A 24,131-nucleotide genomic window follows, 5' to 3' on the forward strand; every position below is an offset into this window, starting at 1 on the left:
GCCATGTTCAGCTGCTCTTTTTTTAAGTGTCATTGTCTTCAGCCATTCTGCAGTACTTGCATTTCACAGCTATGTTGTGTTTTTTTGTCACTTTTGTCTCCCTATTGGGGAAGAGTAAAATTTTAAGTTACTAATTTTTTCAGCGATCTTTTATTACAAATTAAACACAAGAGGAGCCATAGTTAACCAGCTGTTTTCCAGGGCAAGGCATCTTTTGTTTCCATTAAAGGTCAATAATTGAGTGTCTAAGTATTCTTTCAATAACTGCACGTCAGAGCTTTACTGATGATACATAAAGTGTACACGCACGCTTGTCTCTGTTTTAAATGTAGTTCTCTAATATTTCTGACAAAACAGCCTGCAATGCAAGACAAATTGAGTATTTTGTTTGCATTGTCTGGAGCCATTGATTAAGCAGTTCAGAAACTATGCTGACAGGAGGTAGATTTACAATATACACAGGGATCTGGGAGGGAGAACTAACACACTGTGCCTGGGAGGTCTGAAAACTGTCAAATGGATGCATGTGGTGTACTGGGAAGGAGTAATAAACGTGTTTCAACCATTCTAGGGTGAAGGATGTCGTACCGTTCCCCTTTCCGGGCATGTTGGATTTGACAGTTTGCCTGACCAGCTGGTTAATAAGTCGGTTAACCATGGCTTCTGTTTCAACATCCTGTGCGTGGGTGAGTATTTCCATTTTGGGAAATTCTTTTGCTAAACAGGGCTTCTCTGCAACTGGATGTTGCTTCCAGGTAATTGGGTTAACAAGGTAACTTTGATTTATTTGGCAGACAATTCCACTTGTCCCCTGACCCACTTGCAGTACCTGAATGAGAGAGAACTGACATGCAGGGGAATGTGCTGTCAAAGCTATGGGGAAATGCAATATCAAAACCTAAAGGGCAACGAACTATGGAAATCACATGTCTAACATCTCAGACTATTGCAACTTTCATTTTTAATACAGTCTTTTTAGTCAGCCAACTCATTCTTCAACTTTGTTTAGTCAAATCCTGGATCATGGCTCTTCTCAAAGAAGTAAACGCATTTTCCATTTTTTAAGCATGCACGCACATATATGCACACACTTCTTTTCATATAAAATTTTAACTAAATTACTGTCTAGACCAGTGGGTGGGTCCACACACTATAATCCAAACTGCCATCACACTGCTTTGTTGCTGCACCTTCATTGTTTTTTTTCCACTGCTGTAATATCCAAAGGAATCCCATGTGGTCTTCTGTGGGATTACAGGCCTAAAGAGCCTTTTCTCAGCACAACCTGACAATTATAAAAAGTTCCATGCTTATTCCTCAGTATGAATAAGCATCTTCTATGGATCAGTGGAAAAAGTCCATCGTGCTTCTAACTGATCTATGCCCAGTCACCCAAGGTGCGAGATGTGCGGTGTCACCTGGCTGCTACTGTTCCAGATAGACTGCAGGTGCAGGGGTCTGGTTTTAAGACAGTGGCAGGTGCAATGGGAAGGAGACCTCTAAGGTTTAATAAGAGCAAAATTCTGCTTTCAAATTCTGACAGTGTGGCTAGCCTGACAGTCAGCCCTCCCTGTTTGTATCCTTGAAAGCGCAAGGTGTGTAATGCAGTGTGTGACACTTGTTTTCTCTGTGATGATGAGTTCATGAGAAATTCATAAGACAGGAAGAGCTCAGTGCTGAGAGCTGAGCTCTGCTGAATGGACGGGGGAGAATGTTTTCCCTTACAATGGAATTCCTGTGAGATGACAACTTGCTAACGAGCAGAGGTCAATGTACGGCTGGGTTGTTAGGTAATTCCTTTCCGTGTAAACATGATGTACCCCTATGAAACTCCAAGCTGAAGTCCTCTGTGTGTGTGTATACAGATTGATAGATGTGTGTGTGTGTTTCCTGTTGTGTTGGTTATACTCTTATTAAGGGGCTGTGTGTTCCAACAAGATCTGTGTCTGGAGAGGTTGCTATATGTGCAAATTAAAGCTTGATAACACCAAGCTATAAAGTTAGTACATGTTTATGAGATCTAACTTTATAGCTGGGTGGAACTTTTTGTGGTGTAATAGTTACTTTCCATGTGTAGCTGGTCTCAAGGTAATTGTGCGATTAACCAGTAAATTGTGTGATACTTACAATGCATGGGGGGGTGGGGCTTAGTTATGCATATCCTCCTTGATAGTAGGGGAGCAGTTACAGTTAAATACTTCCGAGTTCTTACATGCAGGAAAAAAAAATGAATATGTTAATCAGATTTTATAAATTAAGACTATCAAGGATTCACCAAGATATAATATTGCAATAAATGTTGCAGGTCTTAACGTTGCTCTTATAAATGCTCATACGAGAGCCACTTTACTATCTTAGCTTCAAGTGAAACTTTGTAAGAACCAAACAAAACAGAGAAATAAACAAAAAAAGCTTACTTGGCAAAACCCCCTCTTCCAAATGGCCCCCAAAGACAGGAGAGGGAACTCCCCAGGCCTTGGGTGAAGGACGCAGGTCTTTTGTTTAACAAAAACCTGAACTCTTAAACATCTGGGGGGGAGGAGTGTGTGTGTGTGTGTAGGGGGGGAACAACTTCCCCTTCTTGTGCTAGTGAAACCCTATGAGCCAATGACACCCTGGTCCTACCAGTTCTCCTCAAGGCAAAGTCTTCCAGGGAAGCCAAACTAGTGACCACATGAGGTTTTAATGGAGAAACATGAACTGGGAGAGAGTTACTCTAACTACTTTTGTATCTTGATGTTGAAAAATAGGCCCAGACCCATTTCCTTCCCTTCACACCCTTTCTTCACAAAGTATTCAATGAGGAGTAATTCTTTAACAGGAAACTGTTACTGTATTAGCTGACAAATGTCCATAGGAAGGCTGTTAAATGCCACAGAACAACTTTGAAACACTTTCCTTTTCAATCATAAGTAACATTGTTTGGAGGATGGAAGCCATGTGGAGCTCCTAGTCAATACCACACTGGATATAAGAATATGTGCTCTATTAGCTTTTAATGGATCCCTTAACGCAATTACATGGTATCAGGGAACACTTTAAAAGTGCTTTTAGCAAAAAGTTCAAATTAAGGCCCCTTTTAGCTGCTTCATGTCGAAATCCATCTCCCACATATAATTTTTTTGTTTTTAAATGAAAAATAAGGCGCAAAAACATAACCAAACAAACACTAGAAATTGTAAGGTTGAGGGCTTGACAATCACTTTCCTCCCAGGGCTGTAATGAGGAAGTGCTACTTGCCTTCCAGCTCAGTGCACCGGTTGGGTTAATATTTTAGTGCCCCAGACAGATCCCTTTGTGCTGTCAACGTTGTTTAGTGAGAAGGAGATGGACAGTGAACTTGGCCGGTAGCTCTCAGTAGCATTTCAGCTTAGGGTATGGCAGATTATGGTTGTGTTTAAACTGGTGTTCCACTGGATGCAAGTGGTTCTTCCTACCTCCTTGGAAAATTGTTTTAAACGGGAGTGTCTGCTGTCCTTGCATTTGCTACATTGAGAAACTGCCAGTATCCAAAAACAGTCGTTGATCTCATAGTTTATGACCTAGTTGCTCAAGGAAAAGAGAACCAGCTCCAGCAGACAGGAAGCAGCAGACTCATAAAACTTGGAGTAGCACCGCTTCTTAATGGGAAACCATCCTTTGTTATCCGATTAGTTTTAGTCTAAGAAGTAAAACTTTGCTCCAACGTGAAGCCTGGTATTAGTGGCTGAGTACCCCTGACAGCTGTGCCAGGGGGTGTCAGGGCTGAATATGACTCCTCCTCTGGTTCATTTGGAGTCATGAGTTTATTAAAATTGTACCACAAAACTCAGTTCAGCGATTTCGGGGTGATCTGTCTTGTCAGCAGCCTAGCTGTGGGCACTGAGACTGAGATGGCTGTGGGTGGCTGCGGTACATAGTAACAGAAGAGGAGTAACAGTTTTTGAGCTGTTATTTGAAGGGGCCATTGTTATAATGTAATAACTCCTAAATTGATGGTGCTGATCAGGCAGGGCTTGCAACAGGCAGGTTGCTTGGACTATGGGAGAGCAGATGGAGATGGAAGAGTGCGTGCAGCTTTCTCAGTGCAGGGACAAATTCTGCCCTCCTGTACATGTGCACAGTTTCCAGAGAAAGTGGTGGGTTGGTTTTGTATTTAGGTCTTGGGAGAATTTGCACTGCTGATTATAACAAGAAGCAGCTGAACTAGTAGGAAGGCCATTCGTTTGGCAAGGTCCTCTGAAAATCCCCTGCTTATTTTCTCCCCTGTTATTGTTTCACCTCCTTGGAACAGGAACTACTTGCCATTCAGTACATGGAGTGAAGGGCTGTTTGGCTCTCTCAGGCTACAAAGTACTGGTTTTAAAATAGTGCTTTGTTCCTCCTCTTTCCATTGGGAAGCACAAGAAACATCCTGCAGCCAGAGAATTGTGAGAGATCTCCCTATGCCTGGCAGATGATGGGAACCATTGCTGTCATCCCCTTCCTCCCCCATCCTCCCCTCCTTGCTCTAAGAGACAGCCTCATCATGCAGAATGGCTGCAGGGTATGTCTGGATGGGGATGTTAAATTGGATTAGCTTTAATGTTCATATTAAAGTGCCTAGTGTCTACACACGGTTTTTTTTTCAGATGGAACGATTTGTTGTTTCAGGTCCCAGTAACGAATCCTCTTTGGAACAGAAATTAGCTCTATCTTGAAGTGTTTTATTTGCTTTCTAAACTACAGCCTCTGGCCATCCTCTCACTCCTCACAGTGGTGCAGCCAAGAGCGCCACTCTGTGATGCCAGCTAGTTGCAAGGTCCTGTACCCACGCCCATGGGAGCAGCTGAGTCTCTAGCATAGCCTCATGCCTGCAGCTGCCTTTGGACTGCTGCATCTCCAGCCCTGTCCAGAGGAACGCAGGCCGGACAGGTATTCCTCTGCTCTGGCAAAGGAAAGAGCCAAGTCTTGGAAGAGGACCCCCAGTAGAAGTTTCTTGAAATCAAAACAGGATCTTGGTAATGCTCCCAATGCATGCCCCTCCTGGGAGCCCCTGGACAGGTTTTTTTACCCCAAAAGAGGGCTGTGGTGGACACTTTCCACAGAGTGCTCAAGGCACTACTTGTAGCATGAGCAGGAGCTTCACCTGGGAAGACCAAATCCACATAAAGCAGTAGCTGAGGATGTGCCTGCAGCCTGTCAGTTTAATAGGGAGGGGAGCTCTACCAGGAAGCATCATGCACTGTGTTAAAACTACAGTGGGGTTCAAACTACTTTCCCCCAGGCCAATTGTCTGTGGCTGTGTTGGGTCCAGCTCAGGGACTCATCACCTGCTCAAAATTTTCACCCCATCCTCAGTGTGGTCAAGATTGCATCTGCACCAGCCTTAGTGCTGTGAGGGCTTTATTTCCCTGAAATATCAAATCCCACAGCTCTATTTCTGTCCCCAAGCTGTCTGCTGCTTGCTTTGCTTGCTGTCTGAGCCTGGCCCTGCTTGTCCCAAATCTCCCTGCACTCAGATGGCAATGCCATGTGAGTTAAAAATCAGGATCAAACGCTTTGAATGTGGGGAGATTGTCACAGTGTGCATCTCAGCTGTAGCTAACATCTCAGTGCATTGCTACATTAAGGTTTATGTGGTAAATTTTTCCAAAATTGGGCTGCAGAGTCATTCCAGAACAGAGAGGAACTGCAAAGCCGTCTCGTCTATTTTTAATTATTCCTTCAGGATTGTTAACCCTTTGTTCAGTTACTGCAACAGTTAATTTTTTTTTGCCAGGTACTTTGTGCTGATCCACACGTGGCCTTAAAAGAGAATCTGATGCAGTGCAACCCACTCAGGTCTCCGGTACAACAGAGATTTTACACTTCTTCCCCAGCTAGTGTGTTGGCCTGGCAAACAACAGGGCTAGGCATAGCTTTCATAGCTTTCTAGAGTCAGAAGATTGTGGAGTCTGACCCCTGCTCTGGGCAGGAAAGAGTGCTGGGGTCAAGTAACCCCAGCCAGGTGCTTGTCTAGGATGCAGGGCATCTTTCTGGATTTAGCTACTGCCTTTTGGAATCTGATCCTTCTGTCTCCTGGAGATGTGCATTGCCCAGTGTAAGGAAAGCAGATGTGAACACATATAGTGTAAGGCCCATCTACCAACTCCACCGTTACCTAGCAGCTTGGGTTGGAGATCCTAGATGAAGGGAAAGTGAATTGGGGAAGATCTTTCTTTCTTGAAGTGACCCACCACATAGGAAGAGAAGATGGGAACATCTTTGTGAAATAGCGCAGAAAGCACTGTTTATCACTGTTGGAGTGGGAGTGAAGGCTTGGGTTTTCTGACCCTTTCTCTTCAGTACCTGCCACACCACAGCTCACACACACTGGGACCTTGTCTGCTGAGAGGTTGGCAAACCTCTGAGCAAACAAAAACAGGATGAGAGAAAAGACTTGGGAGGAACTAGTGACTGTACACCCACACAGGCATCAAGGGCAGAACCCATGGGCCTCAGAAAGGGTCACGGTGCAGCTGAAGATGGCCTCTGTGCTGCAAGCCAAGCCCAGCAATGCAACCTAGCAGCCTCCTGCAAACATGCCCCTCCTGGGGCTTCCTTTTTAGATGTTTAATTAGTTGCTAGACCCTTCCTTCCCAAACCAAACCAGCTGCTCCCAACATGCACCTCTCCACAGTATGGGACTGTAGGTTTGCTCTGAGGTCTCAGCTGACTATTTTTTATTCCACTCAGCAACCTTTTTTCTTCCTCCTTGCTCATCGTCTGTTGCTGTTTGGGGGTCTGCTTGGAGGGCCAGTCTCCAGGCCAAGTGGCTGGCCAGTGAGGGGTAATTGGAGGATAAGATGGTCTCTTAGAATAAAGGGAGGCCTTGCAGCTCCATTGAGATCCATGCTGGTCCCAGGAGCAGAGATTTATACATTCCAGCGAGCTCAAGTCTGTAAAAAGCCCGGCTTCATCAATTCTTTTCTTGAGCACCCGCTAGTATCAGCAGACCTGCCATGATGAATAACCAGCCTTGTAGTATCCTGGAGAAATACCCCGTTCTGTGGATAAACTCTCTTGATGGGGCTACAAGCCCAGGCCAAAGCTCCTGCAGAGGTTGGGAACCCCATGATGCAAACCAATTAATAACTTCTGTTTTTAATGAAGCTTTATAACCCAGGACAGCCAGCACTGAACCAGTTAGATGCTCACTGACAGGGATCAGGGTGGTCAGTTTGTAGATGACCTTGGCCCTGGCCCCATGCCCCTCCATGAGAGGCAGTGCCACCGAAGGGACGTTTCTTGTTGCTGCTCCTCTGAGGTGAACTCCACAGATCTCTAGGAAAGTGGCTTCTGTCCTGAATTTATGAAGCCACAGCTGGTCCTCCAGGTTGGCATCACTGCTATGTCCCACCTACTACAAAGAGCACAGATGTGTTGCTCCCCTGAGCTCCAGATAAGTGCCCTTTAGGAGTAATTGTGTGAACTTCCCCTACCTCCTGCTTCAGTGCATTGTAGCTGACTCGCCACAGCATCCCAAGCCTCAAGCTGTGGCGCCAAACCCATGTGTCTGTTCCCTCTCCGTATTAACATCTGCATTGTCCTCCTGGTGCAGTGTGTTTACCGTGACAGTGCCCTCCAATATGTCCTCAGTGTAGCCTGACAGCAGTTCAGAAACGGCAGTGGCAGAGTACAGAGGACTTCTGGGATGCCAGAAGAGGAGTCTCGAGTTTATTTCACCCCCAAGTAAGTCCCAGCGCTCCATCTGATTGTGCTGGTGTGGCCTGCTGCAGTGCAGAGCGCCATGTAACAGGAGGAGATGTTTGCTTAGAAAGCTGCACAGTTAACTTGGAGAAGCGGAACCAGGCAGACACCGTGATCAGCCAGAGAAGTACTTTTAAGCCAGTGTAACAAATCAATATGGATTTACTGCAGCTCGACCTACTTAATTCAGTGCCTTGAAAGCAAATAGAGTAATCTCTCCTAACATCCCAGGGTATGCCAATTCTAGCTGGTCCCTAATCCAAATCTCCCAACAGGTGGGATGTTATTAGACTGTAAACTACCTTCCTGTCATGGAAGCCAAAAAGGGCCTGATTTGGCTTTAAAATACTTTTCATGTTTAGAAGGGAAGCTCTCAAACCTAGGGGCTGGGCAACCGTCTGATCACCAGACTTTCATCTCCAACAAGCCAAGTGCTAGGAACCTTTGCTCCAAGCGTCTCCAGACTCTGCATGCAGTCAGATATTAGATCTTCAAACTGTCACTGTCCAATCTGTTGTGTAGGTGCAACTTTAGCACTAGGCCAAGATGGAATTTAGTGAGTCCAAAGGCTTGGACGGGTGCATTTTTTAGTTCCTGAATCTTATTGGATTTAATGGCAAAACATGGCTCACATGTGTCCTATGCTGCTGCTTGGCACACTCGCGTACTATGGAGCTTCTGTCCATAGAAGGCTTCTTGGGGGAGCTCAGCATTGTGAGCTCAATAGGCAAAGCCACGTGGTTTTCACTGACCCCTAGTCGAGTGTTGCAGGCACGGCCTGCTGGGGTGTTGTGTGCTGCAGGGTCATGAAGAAGATGCTTAACTGCAGGAAACCACCTGTTAAAGCAGAAATACAGGAAAAAAATTCACAAATGTGAGGTTGTGGAGGCATCTCAGGACTCTAGCTTGAGACAGCCTTTTTGGAAGCATCCTGTGAAGGGCACATGCAGAGTGAAACTGTTCTTCCTCTACCCTCTTCTCAACTGGCCTCAGTTTGAAAGGTTGCCAAAGCAGCTAGGCTGCCTCTGCATTTGCAGTGCATTTTAGACCAGGGGTGAAGCTTGTGAGCCCTGCTAGCGACTGCTGCAAAGTGCTGCATGCAATGTGTTTGGAATTGCAAGGCTTTTGCTTTTGGATTGCCCTTGTGGCTGGTTTAGCTTCCTGATTAGGGCTGGATTAACCCTTTAGTGGGCCCTAGGCAAACAAACTTGTGGGCCTCTGCTTAATACTGTATATTTACATTACTTTTGTCACTCAATAATTATAATATGTAAAATAAGCACAGATGAACCCCTTCTTCATTTGGGGCCCTAGGCATGCGCCTTGTTGGCTTATGCATTAATTCAGCCTTGTTCCTGGTGCAGCAAATCGTAACAACAGCAGGTCACCACTACCTCCTTTTCCTGAGCACATTTCCAGCTCCACCTTATGGAGTAGCCCACAGCAACAGCCAAAAACATGGCTGCAGGTACCAGACAGCTTGACATGGGGCGGCACCTTTCCCAGTGCAGATGCACCTTGTTAGAGTGGAGCATAGCGGTGCCTTTTGCACAGTGACGCTCGTAGTGTCCCTCCTCCCTTTATCTCCATTCATCCTCTTGGCTTTCTGGAGAGGATTCCAGTGCTGTCAGCTGGAACCAGCCCAGACAACTCTCCCTCTTGTCCTTTTTACCAGCCCATCTGTTCCATCTGGACTCCTCTCTCCTTGCAAGGAGCAGTTGGCACCATTCGCACCCCTTTTGCCAGCTGAAAATTCTTTCCATCGTGGGAAGGAGCTCCTCAGGGCTGGAGCATTCCTCTCTCGCTGCCCCTTTCCTTTAATGCAGTCCTGTGCTCTATCTCCGGTCGGACTTTGTAAGCAAGCAGAGATTAATATCTCATGTTATTCTTGTAGCATTAATGCCAGCTGCTCCGCTTACCCCTTGCGTATCTCTCATCTTGGAGAAAGCATTCACTCCACTCTCGGTGCAGCCTATTTCAGTTGCCCCCGTACCTTCTCAGGGCTGCAGTGTTTGCATATTCAAACTGTGCAGGGAAAGTTGTACGTGTTTGGGTGGGTAGTTTGGTGGGGGGGTGTGTATGGGGGTGTTGCTTTTCTTTTTGTCTAGGTAAAGCTCTTTGGGTGCCTGCATTTTTATTAGCCTTAGTTGTTTCTCAAGGTGCCTCAAACCTTGATGTACAGGGCAAGTTTAATTTGGTGGTGGTCCAAATCTAATTTAAATACAGCATTGTTTTGATTTAGCACTTTTGGGAGGGAGGCAGGAGCTAGGATTATCAAATCCAGGGTTGATTTTTACAGATCTCAGAGTTTTTATTGACATTCACCTGTAGGACCCTGTTAAGAGCAATTGATGCTTTTATTAGGACCGAGGTCGAATGGTCATAAACTGCTACAAGACCGTTTCAGGGTGAACATAAGGAAGAATTTCTTTACTGTCCGAGCCCCCAAGGTCTGGAACAGCCTGCCATTGGAGGTGGTTCAAGCACCTACACTGAACACCTTCAAGAGGAAATTGGATGCTTATCTTGCTGGGATCCTATGACCCCAGCTGACTTCCTGCCCTTTGGGCCGGGGGCTGGACTTGATGATCTTCTGAGGTCCTTTCCAGCCCTAATGTCTATGAAATCTTTGTCCTGAGCTCTGTGCTGCAGCGAGGGTTGGATTGATCTCTGTATTTCTTTTGCTGCAGTGAAATGTGGGTCAAAAAGTCACCAGCTGCTTTTCCTGCCCTTGAAGTCCCTCTGACTCTGCAGACATCTGGCTAGTTTAAACTGGGCAGTAATTAGCACGCACTCTTGTTGAAACAAAAATCTAATTTAGATGAAAATGCCCTTTTTTTTTTTTTTGCTGAAGGATGGGAACAGGAATGGGCTGGGCAGCAGGAAAGGATGAAGAGCATCCTCTCCAAGGAGCCTTATTGTCTATTCACAGATCTGCAGACACAGTGCATGTGCCTGCTGAGAGGGCCCTGAATGAGGAAACCCAGCACACAGAGGTGTGGTACAGAGAGTGTTGTTCTTTGTCATCTTCTGCCATGTTTACCAGGTCTCTTGTTCTGTTAATTTTGTGTCTTCTGATTTCCCCTTGGAAATTGAGATCTACATTCCCTCTGCTTCAGCCAGAGCAGATCCAACCTTAGTTGAGTCAGGTCAAGCATGCTTCCTGCCTCTTTGCCTTTCAAGGGATGTTGGCATCCATCAAAGCGCATACGCCACTGCCTCACCACTCTTCTCTCACCAGCTCATGCAGGAAATCTTGGCAGTGATTCCTGGAAATCCTGCAGCCTTCTCTCTCTCTGTTTTCTTTTATAAACTACCATCATCTTGGAATCCTAAGTGAGGCTGGGTGAGGTCAGACCAGGGTTTCTGGTAACTCTGCTCATTTTGAGCACCCAGTCTGAGCTCTGGGAAACAGTTGCTGTACTCAGTTATGCCTTGTCCATTTGCTCTCTGCTTGGCTCCTGTTGGGACTGGGAAAGCAGGTGCTCAGAGAGAGAAAACTTTCTGCTAAATCCTCAGTCAGAATCTCTTGCACTCCATTCCCCCCCTGGTGCTGAACTGTTAATCTTTCTTTTGGGTGCTTCTGCCCTTCCTCTGCCTAGTCTGAACATCAGCCCAGCAATGTAGGGAGCAGCTGCCTGCTCTTAGAGTGCCTTGAATGCCTGCCCATCCCATGAATCGCACACCACTAGTTATGACATATAACCCCTCCCTGGAACCTATATGGAAAATCCTCAAATAGTTGCAAACCGTACAAGAAGACGACCCAATTCTTAAAGAGATCTTCCCAGAACCACCCATCCTAACCTTTAAACAAGCACTGAACCTTGCTAATCTCATTACCAGAAGCAAACTTCCTACAGCCCAAAATGCACCAAATGGATCCAGGCCATACCTTGACAAGAAATGTAAAGCCTGCCAACATATTTCCACCACCCCCACAATGACTCCACCCCACAACAGAACCATCACCATTCCTGGATCTTATAGCTGCACCTCCAGAAATGTAATACATCTCATCCAATGCACAAAGTGCCCTGATGGAAAATGCATAGGAAAAGCGAAGCAACAACTGCACACCAGAATGAATGCACACCAGAAATCTATCAAAGACAGGAATATCCAATTACCGGTGGGGGCACATTTTTCACAAGAAAACCACTTTCTCCAGTCTCTCAGTCCTGATCCTCAACGGGAATTTACAAAACACTTTTCACAGATGAACCTATGAACTTCACTTCATCAGCCTCCTAGATACAAAAAATCATGGACTAAATAAAGACATTAGATTTATGACACGTTATAATCTGCCTGATATCTGACTTCCCAGGTACCTCTCCACTATTTACCAGCTGCATTCATTTCCACACCCCCCAAACTGTCTTTCACCCACTGATTCTTCAATTTACATCTTCACTGACTGCCCTTCTTGCACGCAGCCCAGCCTCTGGCTTCTTTACTGTTCAGTCCATCCAGGAAGAGCACACACCAACTTTAGATGCTTCCTCAGCCTGACAAAGGATATTTATACCCAAAAGCTTTCAAAGAAGAATTTTTTCAACTATTTGAGTTGGTTTAATGAAAGAGATCAGATTTACCTAACGAACCTTGTCTGTCCATACCTTGGGGGCAAATGCTCTTTGATCTGGAATGTGGCAAAGGCTGTCAGCGCATTTCCAGCATAGAGGACTGTAGTAACAAGCACCTATGGCCACAGCCAGGATGTTGTTCCTAGCTTTTTTCCCTTTAGATTTTATGCTATGGTTTTGTCTAAGGCTAAAGTGAATTGCAGTCAGATATGCTAATTATTTACCCATCTTTTTGGAAGCTACCCAATTACTATCTGCCTTGCATTAGCAGGTGCATCACGAGCAGGTCTAGGGAGGTGATTCTTCCCCTCTATGTGGTATTGGGAGGCTGCAGATGGAGTACTGAGGCCAGTTTTGGGCGCTGCACTTCAAGAGGGATGTGGATAATATGGAAAGGGTTCAGAGGAGGGCCTCTCGTATGGTTGAGGGCCTGCAGGTGAGATCCTATGAAGACAGACTGAGGGACCTGAATCTCTTCAACCTCTGCAAGAGAAGGCTGAGAGGTGATCTTGTGCTGTCTACAAACTCAATGGGGGGGTCAGCAGGGAATAGGGAATATTCTGTTTACCAGGGCACCCCTTCGGGTTGCTAGAAACAATGGCCGTGAACTGAAGGAGAGCAGATTTAGATTGGACATAAGGAATAAATTCTTTATGATGAGGGTTGCCAAAATGTGGAGTAGACTTCCTAGGGAGGTGGTGCTTTCCCCTACCTTGAAGGTGTTCAAGAGGAGACTGGACAAGCACCTGGCTGGGGTCACTTGACCCCAGCGCTCTTTCCTGCCCAAAGCAGGGGAGTGGACTCAATGATCTAATAGGTCCCTTCTGATCTAAATCCTCTCTAGTAATAGTCTATACACTGTGTTTTAATGTTAACATTGTCATTAATTTGGGATTTTGTGGAAAGATCTACAGCCCTGAAAATTAAACCTCCCTGTACTGGCTGGGCAAAAGGCTTTCCCAACCCTGCCTTGCTAGTAAACCTCACCCTTGAGGGTTGTCATTGGTTAAAGAAAGAATTCTGGCTTAGCAGAAATGATGCAAAGAGCTCATTTACTCTTGCCTCCCCTCCTTGTTAAAGCAGACAAACTCATGGTAAATGCTGCACCCCAGCTTACAGAAATGAGCAGCTTTTAAATGAACTTGCAGAGCAAAGAAACTCTGCCTTTTTCCCTGTGCCTAAGCTCTATCCTTGTGGGGGACGAGATGGGGGGTGCGTGTGTGTGTGTGTGTGTATGTGAGAGAAAGGGGGAGAGAAAGAGAGAGAGAGATTTCAGCAGACACCTTCAGGAGTGTATTTCGATCTCTGTTTCACCAAAATATAAGAAAATTGCCAGTCCTTGGGGCAAAAACACTTTTACAGGCTTAACATCCTCTCAGAATCCTTTCCACTTTGCAAGTGAAGTGCGTTGTAAAAATAGGCTGAATTGGAAATGGTTTGTGTAGTGTGTGGGCGGTGGCGGGCAGGGTGGCTGGTGAATTCTCTGCTATTTTAATCCATGCGCTGAATTCAGCTTGCAGCGTGCCTTTTGGTAGGGAAGGGAATTCCATGGAGTGGAGAGGGCTGCGAGCATTTAGAACCAAGAGCAAATGTGGTGATGCTGAAAGCAGCAGAAAGGCCACAGGAAAAGTGTGGGAATGTGCTCAGAGTGTTTTCAGGCAGGATGTGCTTGAAACAAGATTAGGATTGGCTTTGCCCAAGCCCCTTACAGGGATTTGCCTCTTGTATCTAGCTGGGAAAATGCACACGGGTATGGAGAGGCTGGAAGCAAGCAAGTATGCCATAGTGCATGTAGGTAAAGGCAGGTAGGATCCTGATCCTGCCACTGCGTCTTGTGTTGTGTGCAGGTGTCTGGTTGTGTAGCTCGCTTGTGGCATGGGAGCCTCCATGGGGCAAGTTTTCTATAGGGAAGCAGCAAGAGCAGCTGCATGTTGGAAGAGGCTGCAGCACTCTGTAGGTTGGACTTCATCCTTTTAGGAATGGAAATGGTTCCCTTCCTCTTCTTCCTCCCCCACCCGCCTGCCTGTGAGGTCACAGAAGCACTGGATCCAGGGTACAGCGCAGGGGTTGTTGGACAGACTCTGACTGCTGCCTTCCCCTTCCCCTTCCCCTTCCCCTTCTTCACCTCTTCCCTTTCAACTCTGTGTTTGCAGGCTCTGAAATGATGATTACTCTCCCCAGTCCATCTTTCCCCAGCAAGCACAGACCTCCCATTGTCCATGACTCTGCTTCTTGGACTGTCCCCTGGGGCACAAGTCTTGTTTATGTTGGCTGGGGTTTTGCCTCCTGTTTAATGGCCTTATCTGCTGGGCTGGACTGTGTCTTTTCAAATTTGTTTCACTGCTCTTCCTTCTTTAAAGGGGAAACGGGCCTTGGAAAGTCCACGCTGATGGACACCCTTTTCAACACAAAATTTGAAGGGGAACCTGCCTCACACTCGCAGCCTGGGGTCAAGCTGAAGTCCAACACCTATGACCTACAGGAGAGCAATGTCAACCTGAAGCTGACCATTGTGAGCACCGTGGGCTTCGGGGACCAGATCAACAAGGAAGACAGGTACGCTGAGAGCTCGTCTGAAGCATGTCTTCTCCTCCCCCTCCACCTGCACCCTCTGATTTCCAGCTGCTCGAGATGGGTTGTAGCTTTGATCCTGCTCCTTCATAGTGTGCACATTGCTGCTCTGGAGTAGATGGTGGCTGGGGAGGGGGAGGGCAGGTTGTGGCTTCTCAAAGCCTGTAGTCCATCAGTGTTGCTAGGGTATGGGCCAGGAGATGGTGCCTGTGGTGTTGTGAGCAGTTTCTCCCCTCCTGCTCAGCTCCCTTCTGACCATTAGATGCCTGAGCTCTTCTTTCAGAATGCAGAGAGCTCCAGGCCGTTGCCTCGCGGCCTCTTGTGCCACAGCAACCCGGAGGCCTGATCAAAACCCCCGAAGCTGGCTAGACACTGCTTGTCTTGACTGCTTCTGGGTGGGGGGCACTGCTCTCTGCTGAAATGCCCTGGGAGGACTCCTTTGGTACCTGGCAGCTAGTTTCCCAATACCATTAAGAGTTTGTCCATTGTTATGAACATTAGAGCATCTGGCTAATCGGAGCAATCCCTGCCCTCTAACGTGTTTTGGGATGATAGAGATGACCTTACTTCGACTTATCACTCTCTCTTAAATAGCTCCCCCAGCCTTGGTAGTGAAGTGATTATTCATTTTCTTTATATCATGTGATGAAACCTTAGCATTTCTAGTCACTTCACAGGGTGCTACATGAGAGCCTTTTGCACAGAATGGATTTCTTGGCTCCTTGCAAGAGTGCTAATATGGGAGTCCATCCTATAGAAAGGGAAGAAATGCAGGGTTAACCTGTAGAAATCTGGGCAGAGTGACAGTAATGAGTCCAAGTCCTTTCTGGATTAGTCACTTCACTGTGCAGGAGATCAGTCTTAATCATGTATATTAGATGAGAAACACTTAAAATGAAAACAGTCCTCATGCTTCAAGGCAGAAGTTGATCACTTTTAAGAGAGGTAGTTAGAATGTGCTTCATCTTGCAGACTGGCACAGCTAATGACCTTTCTTTTCTTTCTAAAAGTTATTTAAGGATTTATTTTTGTTTATGGGGTTTCTTGCATCTTTTTTTCTGTCTTTTTTTGTAGCATGTGGGGATGGGGCTTTGGCAGAGACAGGGCACTGTGGTCAATCTAATATGGCATTTCCATTCCCAAATGCCATGTACATTTCTTACAAATAAACACGGTGTGATGCTGTCTTGGGTCCTAAACAAGTGGAACAATGTCTCAAAAATGGAGTGCAATATATAGTAAATGCGCATGTTGCTCCGTGTTGACAGGGTCTGTGATTCTTTCTTCCTCCTCTCTCTCAAAGCTACAAGCCCATCGTAGAGTTCATTGATGCTCAGTTTGAATCCTACTTGCAAGAGGAGTTGAAGATAAAGAGGGTTTTGCACAACTACCACGATACCCGTATCCATGCCTGCTTGTACTTCATTGCTCCCACGGGCCATTCACTGAAGTCCCTGGACTTGGTAACGATGAAGAAGCTGGATAGCAAGGTAGAGGGCCCATAATCCTCTTGACTTGTTTTCTAATCCATGTGCAAAGCTTCACTGACCTGTCAAGGAGTCTCCACCTAATTTTTACTTGCTGGGGTAGATTAATGGGGTCCCTCAGGCACATCCCATAACTTTCCTGAAAAAGCTATATCTTGCACCTGAGCTCGCCACACATATCTAAATTGTGTTGTCAGACATAAGAAGTCACTATTTTCTTTTGTGCCCAAGTGAAGCTCAAGCCCTGTCGTTCCTCTGTCTCGTCCAGGTCAACATCATTCCCATCATCGCCAAATCTGATGCTGTCTCCAAGAGTGAGTTAACAAAGTTCAAAATTAAGATCACAAGTGAGCTGGTCAGCAATGGGGTGCAGATCTACCAGTTTCCCACCGATGACGAATCAGTGGCAGAGATCAACGGGACAATGAATGTAAGTGGTGCAGTGGGATGTGTTCCATGCAGTGCTGAGTGTTATCTCCATTTTAACCTTCATTTCACTTTAAAGAACAAGAATAGGATTTTTGCTGTAACTCATTTATGGTTCATTCCAATCCAGTGTGCGTCAGTCTGACCCCAGCCATCAAAACTGACCCTTTCCTGTTTGAATCTTCTCCCCACACTCTAGTTGCTTTCTGGAGGTGGTAGGGGAATGTTATCATGTAATGGTACTTGGGTGGGTTTGTTTTCTCTTGCTTGATCTAATGGGAGGCATGTAAAGAAAGCAGAATTGCTAATGGCTAGAACACAGGCCTGGGCGCTGGGGAGAGCAGAACTACAGCCCATTTTCTGTCACTGCTCTGTGTCACTTCAGCTTAGTCTTACTTTTCCATGCAGAGTGGCTTCGGGGTGATATGCAGGAAAGGTGTCATTTGTGTGTATGTTAAGTTTTGAGATCTCTGAATGGAAAGTACAATGTTAACCACGGCTGGCTGCCTTTCTGTGACAACTTGATTTTACTGTTTGAATGGTTTTGCTCTCGGTTCTTGCTCTGTCTAAATATGCTTACTGCAGAAGCTTTAGTATTTGAAAAAGAAGTTGTAAGATAATACATAGAAAGTTGGTGGTTGATAGGAATAACCATTGCTTATTCCATGCACTGGTGGACAGAGAAATGGCCATTTTTCTTTCCCTGGAATAGGACCCACCATCACAAATTCTAAGTATGCCGGGCCTTACTAATAGATGAGGAGAGGGGAAGGGAATTTAATCATACTAAACAGCTAAAAATCCTACTCTTCTAGGGGTATAGGGACTAACAGCTATAAAGAAAGGAGTCTGAACGTGGTCCAGGCAGTGGGTCAAATCTGTATCTTAAAACACTGAGAGTTCTCACCCATGCAAACCACAGTGCCTCCAGCCTAGGGAGATTACCCAGTGCCTTGGTGCTAACATTGTTGCTGGGGAACTGGCTGGACTACTGGTACAATAAGTACGTGTGGAGCGCTGACTCCCTCTTAATAGCGTATAGAAATCCAAATAAAACTATTTTAAAACACAGTCTTGCAATGAAACAGACACAAAAGCAGAGTCGTTTCTTTCACTACTGATGTATAATCTCCACAGCCAGAAGATGGGATAGTTCAGACTGAGTCTAGAAGTTAGAGTGCACAATTGAACCTAGGACTTGCGGGTACTACTACTCCTATTCCTGTTTGCTTTGTGATCTTAAGGAAGATGCCTCCATTTGCTCATGTTTAAGATGAGGACAAGGCTTGCCTTCTTCACAGAGATATCATCAGGACTCATTTGATGCTTGCACAGTACAATGAGTTTCTCAGAAAATGGTGAGATTGAAGCACAAGGCTAATTCTGATGCAGTGTCAGGACATGAAAATTAAGAGTTCATAAAACTGTCAGACCTCTGCTAGCCAAAAAGCAACGAGCTGAGAAGTTAACTGTACATTTACTGTGGTAGGAAGATAACAGGGTGTCTTAAAGAACCAGGGTATTGTAAGAATGTCACCAACAAGAATTGGAAAGCTCATTGCAGTAACGATTCAAATCTCTGAGAATCGCCTCTTTTTAGGAGCTTGGTGGGAAGTCTGAGAATTTGCAGACTCTTGGCTTCTAAAGTGTTAGCCCAAAGCAGTAATTAGAGATTTTATAAGCTGAGCACTGTACAAGTGGCTAATAGTGCTTTGTCATCAGCTTAGCCTGCAAAACATGCTCTGGTTGCTTGTGATTTGCTATAAACACATCACTTGCACACCCAAATCTGCATTAATGAAGGCCTGAGAGTCCCATTAAACCAACTCCAGAATCTATTTTGTGTATGAGGAACCATATGTTGCTGTTTTTATCTTTTCTTTCAGGTATGTTGGGCTGCTGCTACCCAGTGCTGAGGGAGATAAATGTGCACTTGTATTCTGGTGGGTGGCAGTGGGCTGGTTGATGGGCACTTGTGGCTACTGCCACCTCTGTGTACTGAAAGAAATCCCTCCACATCTCTGAACTGTGCTTCCATTCCCTTTTAAATGAAGGGGCCAAGCTTCTTCAGTTGAGTGAGGGCACAGGGGTTTTGTCTTTCACTATGCAGCATTGTGCTCCCTGCTATTTACAGCCTGCCAATTTCCCACAGGGATCTGCTGTCCAGCTGGGAGGCTTGATCCTTCCCTGTGCCTACATGGCTTCCAGCAGCTCTGGGTTCCCTTGTGCAGGGGGAACTGGTCGTGGAAACAATAATGAGTCCAGCTCCATGCCAATGCCTGTTGGTTCCCATGAGATTGCAGCAGGGCTCATTGGCACAATATGTTATGTGTCCTCAGTCCAGTGGCACTAAGGGTCTCCCCCAGCACTTGGCCATTCTGGACAGTATCTCTAAACATCTTTGCTGTGACCAGCAGGGCAGGAGAGCAGTGAAGAGAAAGGACCACGTGGCTCACCTTCATCTGTGAGTGGTGCCTGCAGGCAGCTTTGCAGCACTGGAGAGTGATGGAAAATAACCCCGCCTTATTTGAAGCATGCACTGTTAACAATTACTCTGGGCTCATCAATAGACGAATGCCTGTGACAGAGACGGTCATAAACATGGTCGCTCTGCTCCATGCCTCACACATGTGCAGCATTTCTGGGGATCCTCAGGGTACAGACTCTTTTCCTTTTGTGAAGCCCCATGTCATGACCAGCCCCTCTTCAGCTGGCCCTGGCTTGAGTCCCTTCTGGGACTCCTTGACTCTCTCCTTAAGGTGAGCTAATGCTTCCTTCCTCCTTTCTGGGTGATCAAGCCTATTGTGCCCTGACGCTCTCATGTCCGTCCTGTAAGGCAGATCCTGGGTCTCCTGCTCAGAACCACCATAATGGCATGAGCTGAGACTCGCCCATTATAGCCTGTCCATGCTGGAAAGTCACTCTCTGAATTCTCCTGGCAAAACACTCTTCGCTTCTGGCTCTCATCCCTTGAACAACAAGCTTTCAACCACTTTGACCTAGCAAGCCCTTATTTTTTGTTTCTGTGAGCAAGCTGGGGTCACAGTTTTTACTGGTACAATCGGCATCTCAACGCTCTGTTAATTACTCAGAATTAAGCTCAGCGTAATGGCTGTTGCTGACAAATATTGCTGCATGTTATCTGGCACATGGGGCTGCCTGGGGGGCAGGGCATAACAGAACCGGCTGCTTATATTTTAGTTTGGTTTATTGGATGCTTGTTCTCTCCCCATCTGCACTCGCTTGCAATCTAGGTGATCACGTGGTAGTGTATTAAGTTCATCATCTGCAGAGCCTTTTTTCCTGGTAATTCATAGGACAACAAGTGTGAACACAGGACCGGGAGCCAGGAAGACTCCAGCGTTAAGTCTCCTTTTGCTGCCTCAGATGGCTTTGGGCCTGTTGCTTAGGCTCCCAGTCTCATTCCCCTTGTCTGTGAAGCCCAGGCCGTAGGTAGCTTTTCTTAATGCATGGGCAGGTGCAAGGAGTTTTTATTCTGTCAACGTATGTTTTTAAATTAGCTTTACCTTGAACAGATTGGTGCTGAATTTAGGAGTGTGTTCTTCTGAATTACTTTCCCTGGACATTTACCCTGCTTTGCCACTGCTTTCCCGGCAGCCTATGCAGTGTGGAGAGCACTCCTGAACTGAAATGACAAAGTGGGACCATGGATTATGTTTCTTTTTGAAAAGCAAAAGGCACCGGCCTGTTGACTCCACATAGCACCAGCCTCCGGAGGGTCTTGTGCTTTCTGAGCTCTGACTCATCTGCCTGATTTCCCTTTTGAGGTTGCTGAGTGGTAAGGCTGCTTATCAGCCTGGAGAGCTGAGACTGAGAGGCAGATTGATTTGTTTGAAGTTACAGGGTGAGCTGGTTGCAGAGCTGGGACCAGCCCCCCCACTCCTTCCTCGTGCCCCAAGTACACTGGTTCAAAGCACCACTCAGTCTATGGAGACTGGGATTTGCTGAATTGTATAGCAGGCTGGGATGAAAGGCTGGGAGACATCCTCCAGTCCCTCAGGCTTGCCCAGGTGGGGGTGCTGGTTTAGTCGCTGACAACCTGACCATGGAACAGGCTGTACTGGGTTACTTGGTACCAGATAGCAGACCAAGAGAGGCCTGGCCTGCCGTGTACTGCTGCCGAGTGGATCTTTGAAACCTGCATTCCTCCCAGGAGCAGCAGACAGGCTGGGGCTGTGATGCACTGAGGGTTGTATTGCAGGTGCATTAACCCTTTGCTTTTCCAAGCTATGTCCCAGGATCAGTGCCCTTATAGGAAGATCAAGCTTAAAGTTAGTAGTGAGAGCAGTTTGGTTGCTTTCTAAAGGACCATCTCCCCCTTGTTATTCCAAAATGTGTCCTGGTTTGTCTCTGAATTGGGTCCTGGAGCCTCTGCTGTGTGTGTATGGGGGGTGGTTTTATGATGCAGCCGAGACTGAGTGACATGAGCAAACGCCATGAAAGGATCTAGCTTGAGCATCAGGCTCTCCTGTGTGACAGACCAATGTGAGGCTTTGGTAATGGCACAGAGTCTTGTAATTTTAGGTTGCAGCTTATTAAAGTGACAGCTGATTGGTGGCTCTCAACAGATGCCAGCTGCAATCTAAACAAAGCCCACCACAGTTGCCTTAGCTGCAGGCGTCAGTGTGAGGCCAGCATATGGCTGGAAATGGAGACAGGCCCACCCCATTATCGGCCCCCTCTGCTCAGGGTGGAGGCGAGTCAGTGGGCCTCAATAAGGGAAACTGCTTCTCTGCTGTGGCTGTACAAAGGGCTTTGGGCTTCAGGGCTTTGAGCAAAGAAAGCTGTATTCTTTTCTCCCCTGCAAAGGCTCAGTGGTATCTGGCTGCTCCCATGAGCAGCCCAGACTCAGTCCTGAGCCTTCAGGGCAGAAGTCTGGGAGGGAGTTGGGGGGTGCATTAAGGATGTGCATGAAGCTGTCCTGGACCCTGGCACAGCTCCATCAGGCGAGAGAGCAGGAACCTTAGCAACAGGGTTTCCCAAAGCCGCCTCTTGGGGCATGGCTGTAGTGACCAGGCTCACAGGGAGAGTCAGCCAGTGCCAATGCAGCCCTGTCTCGCTTAGGACATGTGGCATGTCCAGGTTGCGCGCTGTGTCGCTCACAGTGACTCATATCCACTGCCCTGATTGTGTTCCAGGCCCACTTACCATTTGCAGTGATTGGCAGCACAGAGGAAATGAAAATAGGAAACAAGATGATGAAAGCCCGGCAGTACCCATGGGGCACAGTGCAGGGTGAGTGCCTGGGCCCTGTGGTGTGAGAGGAGGCCGCTGCTGGGAGGGGGTGGGATCCTGCAGCTGGAGCAGGGGATGCCTCACTCCTCCTTCCAGCTCTGCTGCTAACTGGGGTCCCACTGAGGTTCAGCCTTTCAGTGGGGATGTCCTGTATCTCATTATTGTGGGGGGCTGTGTTTTCTGTGCTGGGAAGGGTTAGTAGAGTCCCCCTGGGGGGCCGGAGGGCAGAAGTGCATCAAGAGGCAACTCTCTGTGTCTCACTCCATGTCACTGCTCCAATTGTCTTGCAGTGGAGAATGAAGCTCACTGTGACTTTGTGAAGCTACGCGAGATGCTTATTCGTGTGAACATGGAAGATCTCCGCGAGCAGACCCATGCACGCCACTACGAGCTGTACCGGCGGTGCAAGCTGGAGGAGATGGGGTTCAAGGACACAGATCCTGACAGCAAACCTTTCAGGTATGCTCCCTGCAGCATAGTGGGCAGGAGAGACCACAACTGGCTCACCCTGTCATGACGCCCCAAGCACATGCAGAACTGGCTGTGAAAGGCTAGGCCTTCATACCCCTGACTGGGTCCTGTGCCACAGGCTACATAGCCCTCCCAGGCAGCATCAGAGTGGGAGAGTGCCCCCAAACTTCAGCACCAGCACAGCCTGAATGAGCAAAGGGAAGATGTGCAGATGAAAGGCATATGCAAAGCAGGATGTGAGCGAAATGGGAGGGGAAAGCTAGAACCAGAGCAGACTCTATAAACCCAAGAATCCCCCTGTCCTTGTTGAGCCAAGAACCCCTGTATCGTGAGTGTCCCCTGCTGGGGGTCACCCAGCGCCTTCCTTTGGAATCAGCATCTGTCTTTGGCAAGTGCTTTCTTCTGCTTTACCCCCCTGCTCCCATCTGTATCGCACAGCGAACCTGGCTTTTCTTCACCCCAGGATGGCTAAACTTAACCTCTTCCACACCAGCGGGTCAAATGGCACAGCTTAGTGAGGGCTCGAGGGGGGAATGGACTTGCTAATCTTCAGCTTTTCATTGGTTAAGCACATGAGAGTAATAAAATGATGCGTGGAGCTCCCAGTCCCAGAGAAGCACAGCCCACAGAGACACGTGGAGCAGCAAGTGCAAGATACAGGAGAGAAGAGTGAGGATGAGGGTCTGATCCCAGCTCTTTCAGCAGAAAGCATAAGAGAAATGGAGGCAAACGTGGGGCAAGGAAGTGGCCTGAGGTGGTGGCTTGGTTTCAGATGGCAACACAAGTACTTCCAGATGATGCTGCTTTCTAAAGTTGTCTGTCCCTTTGGCAACTGAGAGATGCCCTATTCCCAGCATGAAGACTGGGGGGTTAGGGTGCCAGGGCTAAATGCAGGCAGCTGATGAAATGATCCCTGTGATCACAGGAAGTGTTATTCTTTTAATCTCTCAGAGATTGCAGGGTAAGATAAGCCTAATGCTGCTGAGTTTGAATCTGAAGCTGAACTTCCCTAGAGTCCAGCAGTGCTAGTATTTGGGGGTTTGAGCTAGGCCATCCCCTGAGCATCTGACCAGAAGGCTCAGATTCTGGTCTGTCCCATGTGCTTACTCAGCCATGATGGTTCTTGTGAACTTAGAGGGGATGCCTGAAAAGAAACCTGAGTTTATCATTGATTTTACACCTGCTTTTTCTTTCTCTCTAGCCTACAAGAGACTTATGAGGCCAAAAGGAACGAGTTTCTGGGGGAACTGCAGAAAAAAGAGGAGGAGATGAGGCAAATGTTTGTCCAGAGAGTCAAGGAAAAAGAAGCAGAGCTTAAAGAGGCTGAAAAAGAGGTGAAGATTGTAGTGTGTATGTGCATGTGCATGCATGTGTACATCTCCAGTACCGTGAGCCTTGAATTAACCTCAGCTATGTTGCTGCTGAAATGTCCTGTATTCTTAGAAAATGTCTTCTGGCTTCATGAGGATTTTCTCAGTAGAGAGAGAAGGTATATTGGTGTGTCAGCTCTTCTCTCTCTCTCTCTCCCTCTCTCTCTCTCTCTCTCTCCCTCTCTCTCTCTCTCTCTCTCTAGCTGCATGAAAAGTTAATCTGCAAATCAAATTGTTAAGCTGCCAGCTGC

At 46.9% G+C, this 24,131-nt stretch overlaps 1 protein-coding gene across 7 annotated transcripts in view; it reads left to right on the forward strand.

The window, feature by feature from the left end:
- The first annotated feature begins 535 nt into the window (after positions 1 to 535).
- Positions 536 to 24,131, forward strand: part of SEPT6 (septin 6) — a 31,382-nt gene continuing 7,786 nt past the window's right edge. For 5 of the 7 annotated variants that reach the window (XM_019540214.1, XM_019540216.1, XM_019540212.1 and 2 more), the window contains exons 1-6: positions 14,689 to 14,855; positions 16,174 to 16,360; positions 16,626 to 16,787; positions 21,943 to 22,039; positions 22,330 to 22,498; positions 23,712 to 23,844. In XM_019540214.1, the coding sequence (XP_019395759.1) occupies positions 14,689 to 14,855; positions 16,174 to 16,360; positions 16,626 to 16,787; positions 21,943 to 22,039; positions 22,330 to 22,498; positions 23,712 to 23,844 (915 nt within the window). Of the gene's footprint in view, positions 687 to 14,659; positions 14,856 to 16,173; positions 16,361 to 16,625; positions 16,788 to 21,942; positions 22,040 to 22,329; positions 22,499 to 23,711; positions 23,845 to 24,131 lie in introns of those variants that run through there. The other 2 variants (XM_019540211.1, XM_019540217.1) reach the window with 2 other exon arrangements.

The sequence above is a fragment of the Crocodylus porosus genome, unplaced genomic scaffold (genome assembly GCF_001723895.1).
Source record: "Crocodylus porosus isolate Cpor-Errol unplaced genomic scaffold, CroPor_comp1, whole genome shotgun sequence".
NCBI lineage: Eukaryota > Metazoa > Chordata > Crocodylia > Crocodylidae > Crocodylus > Crocodylus porosus.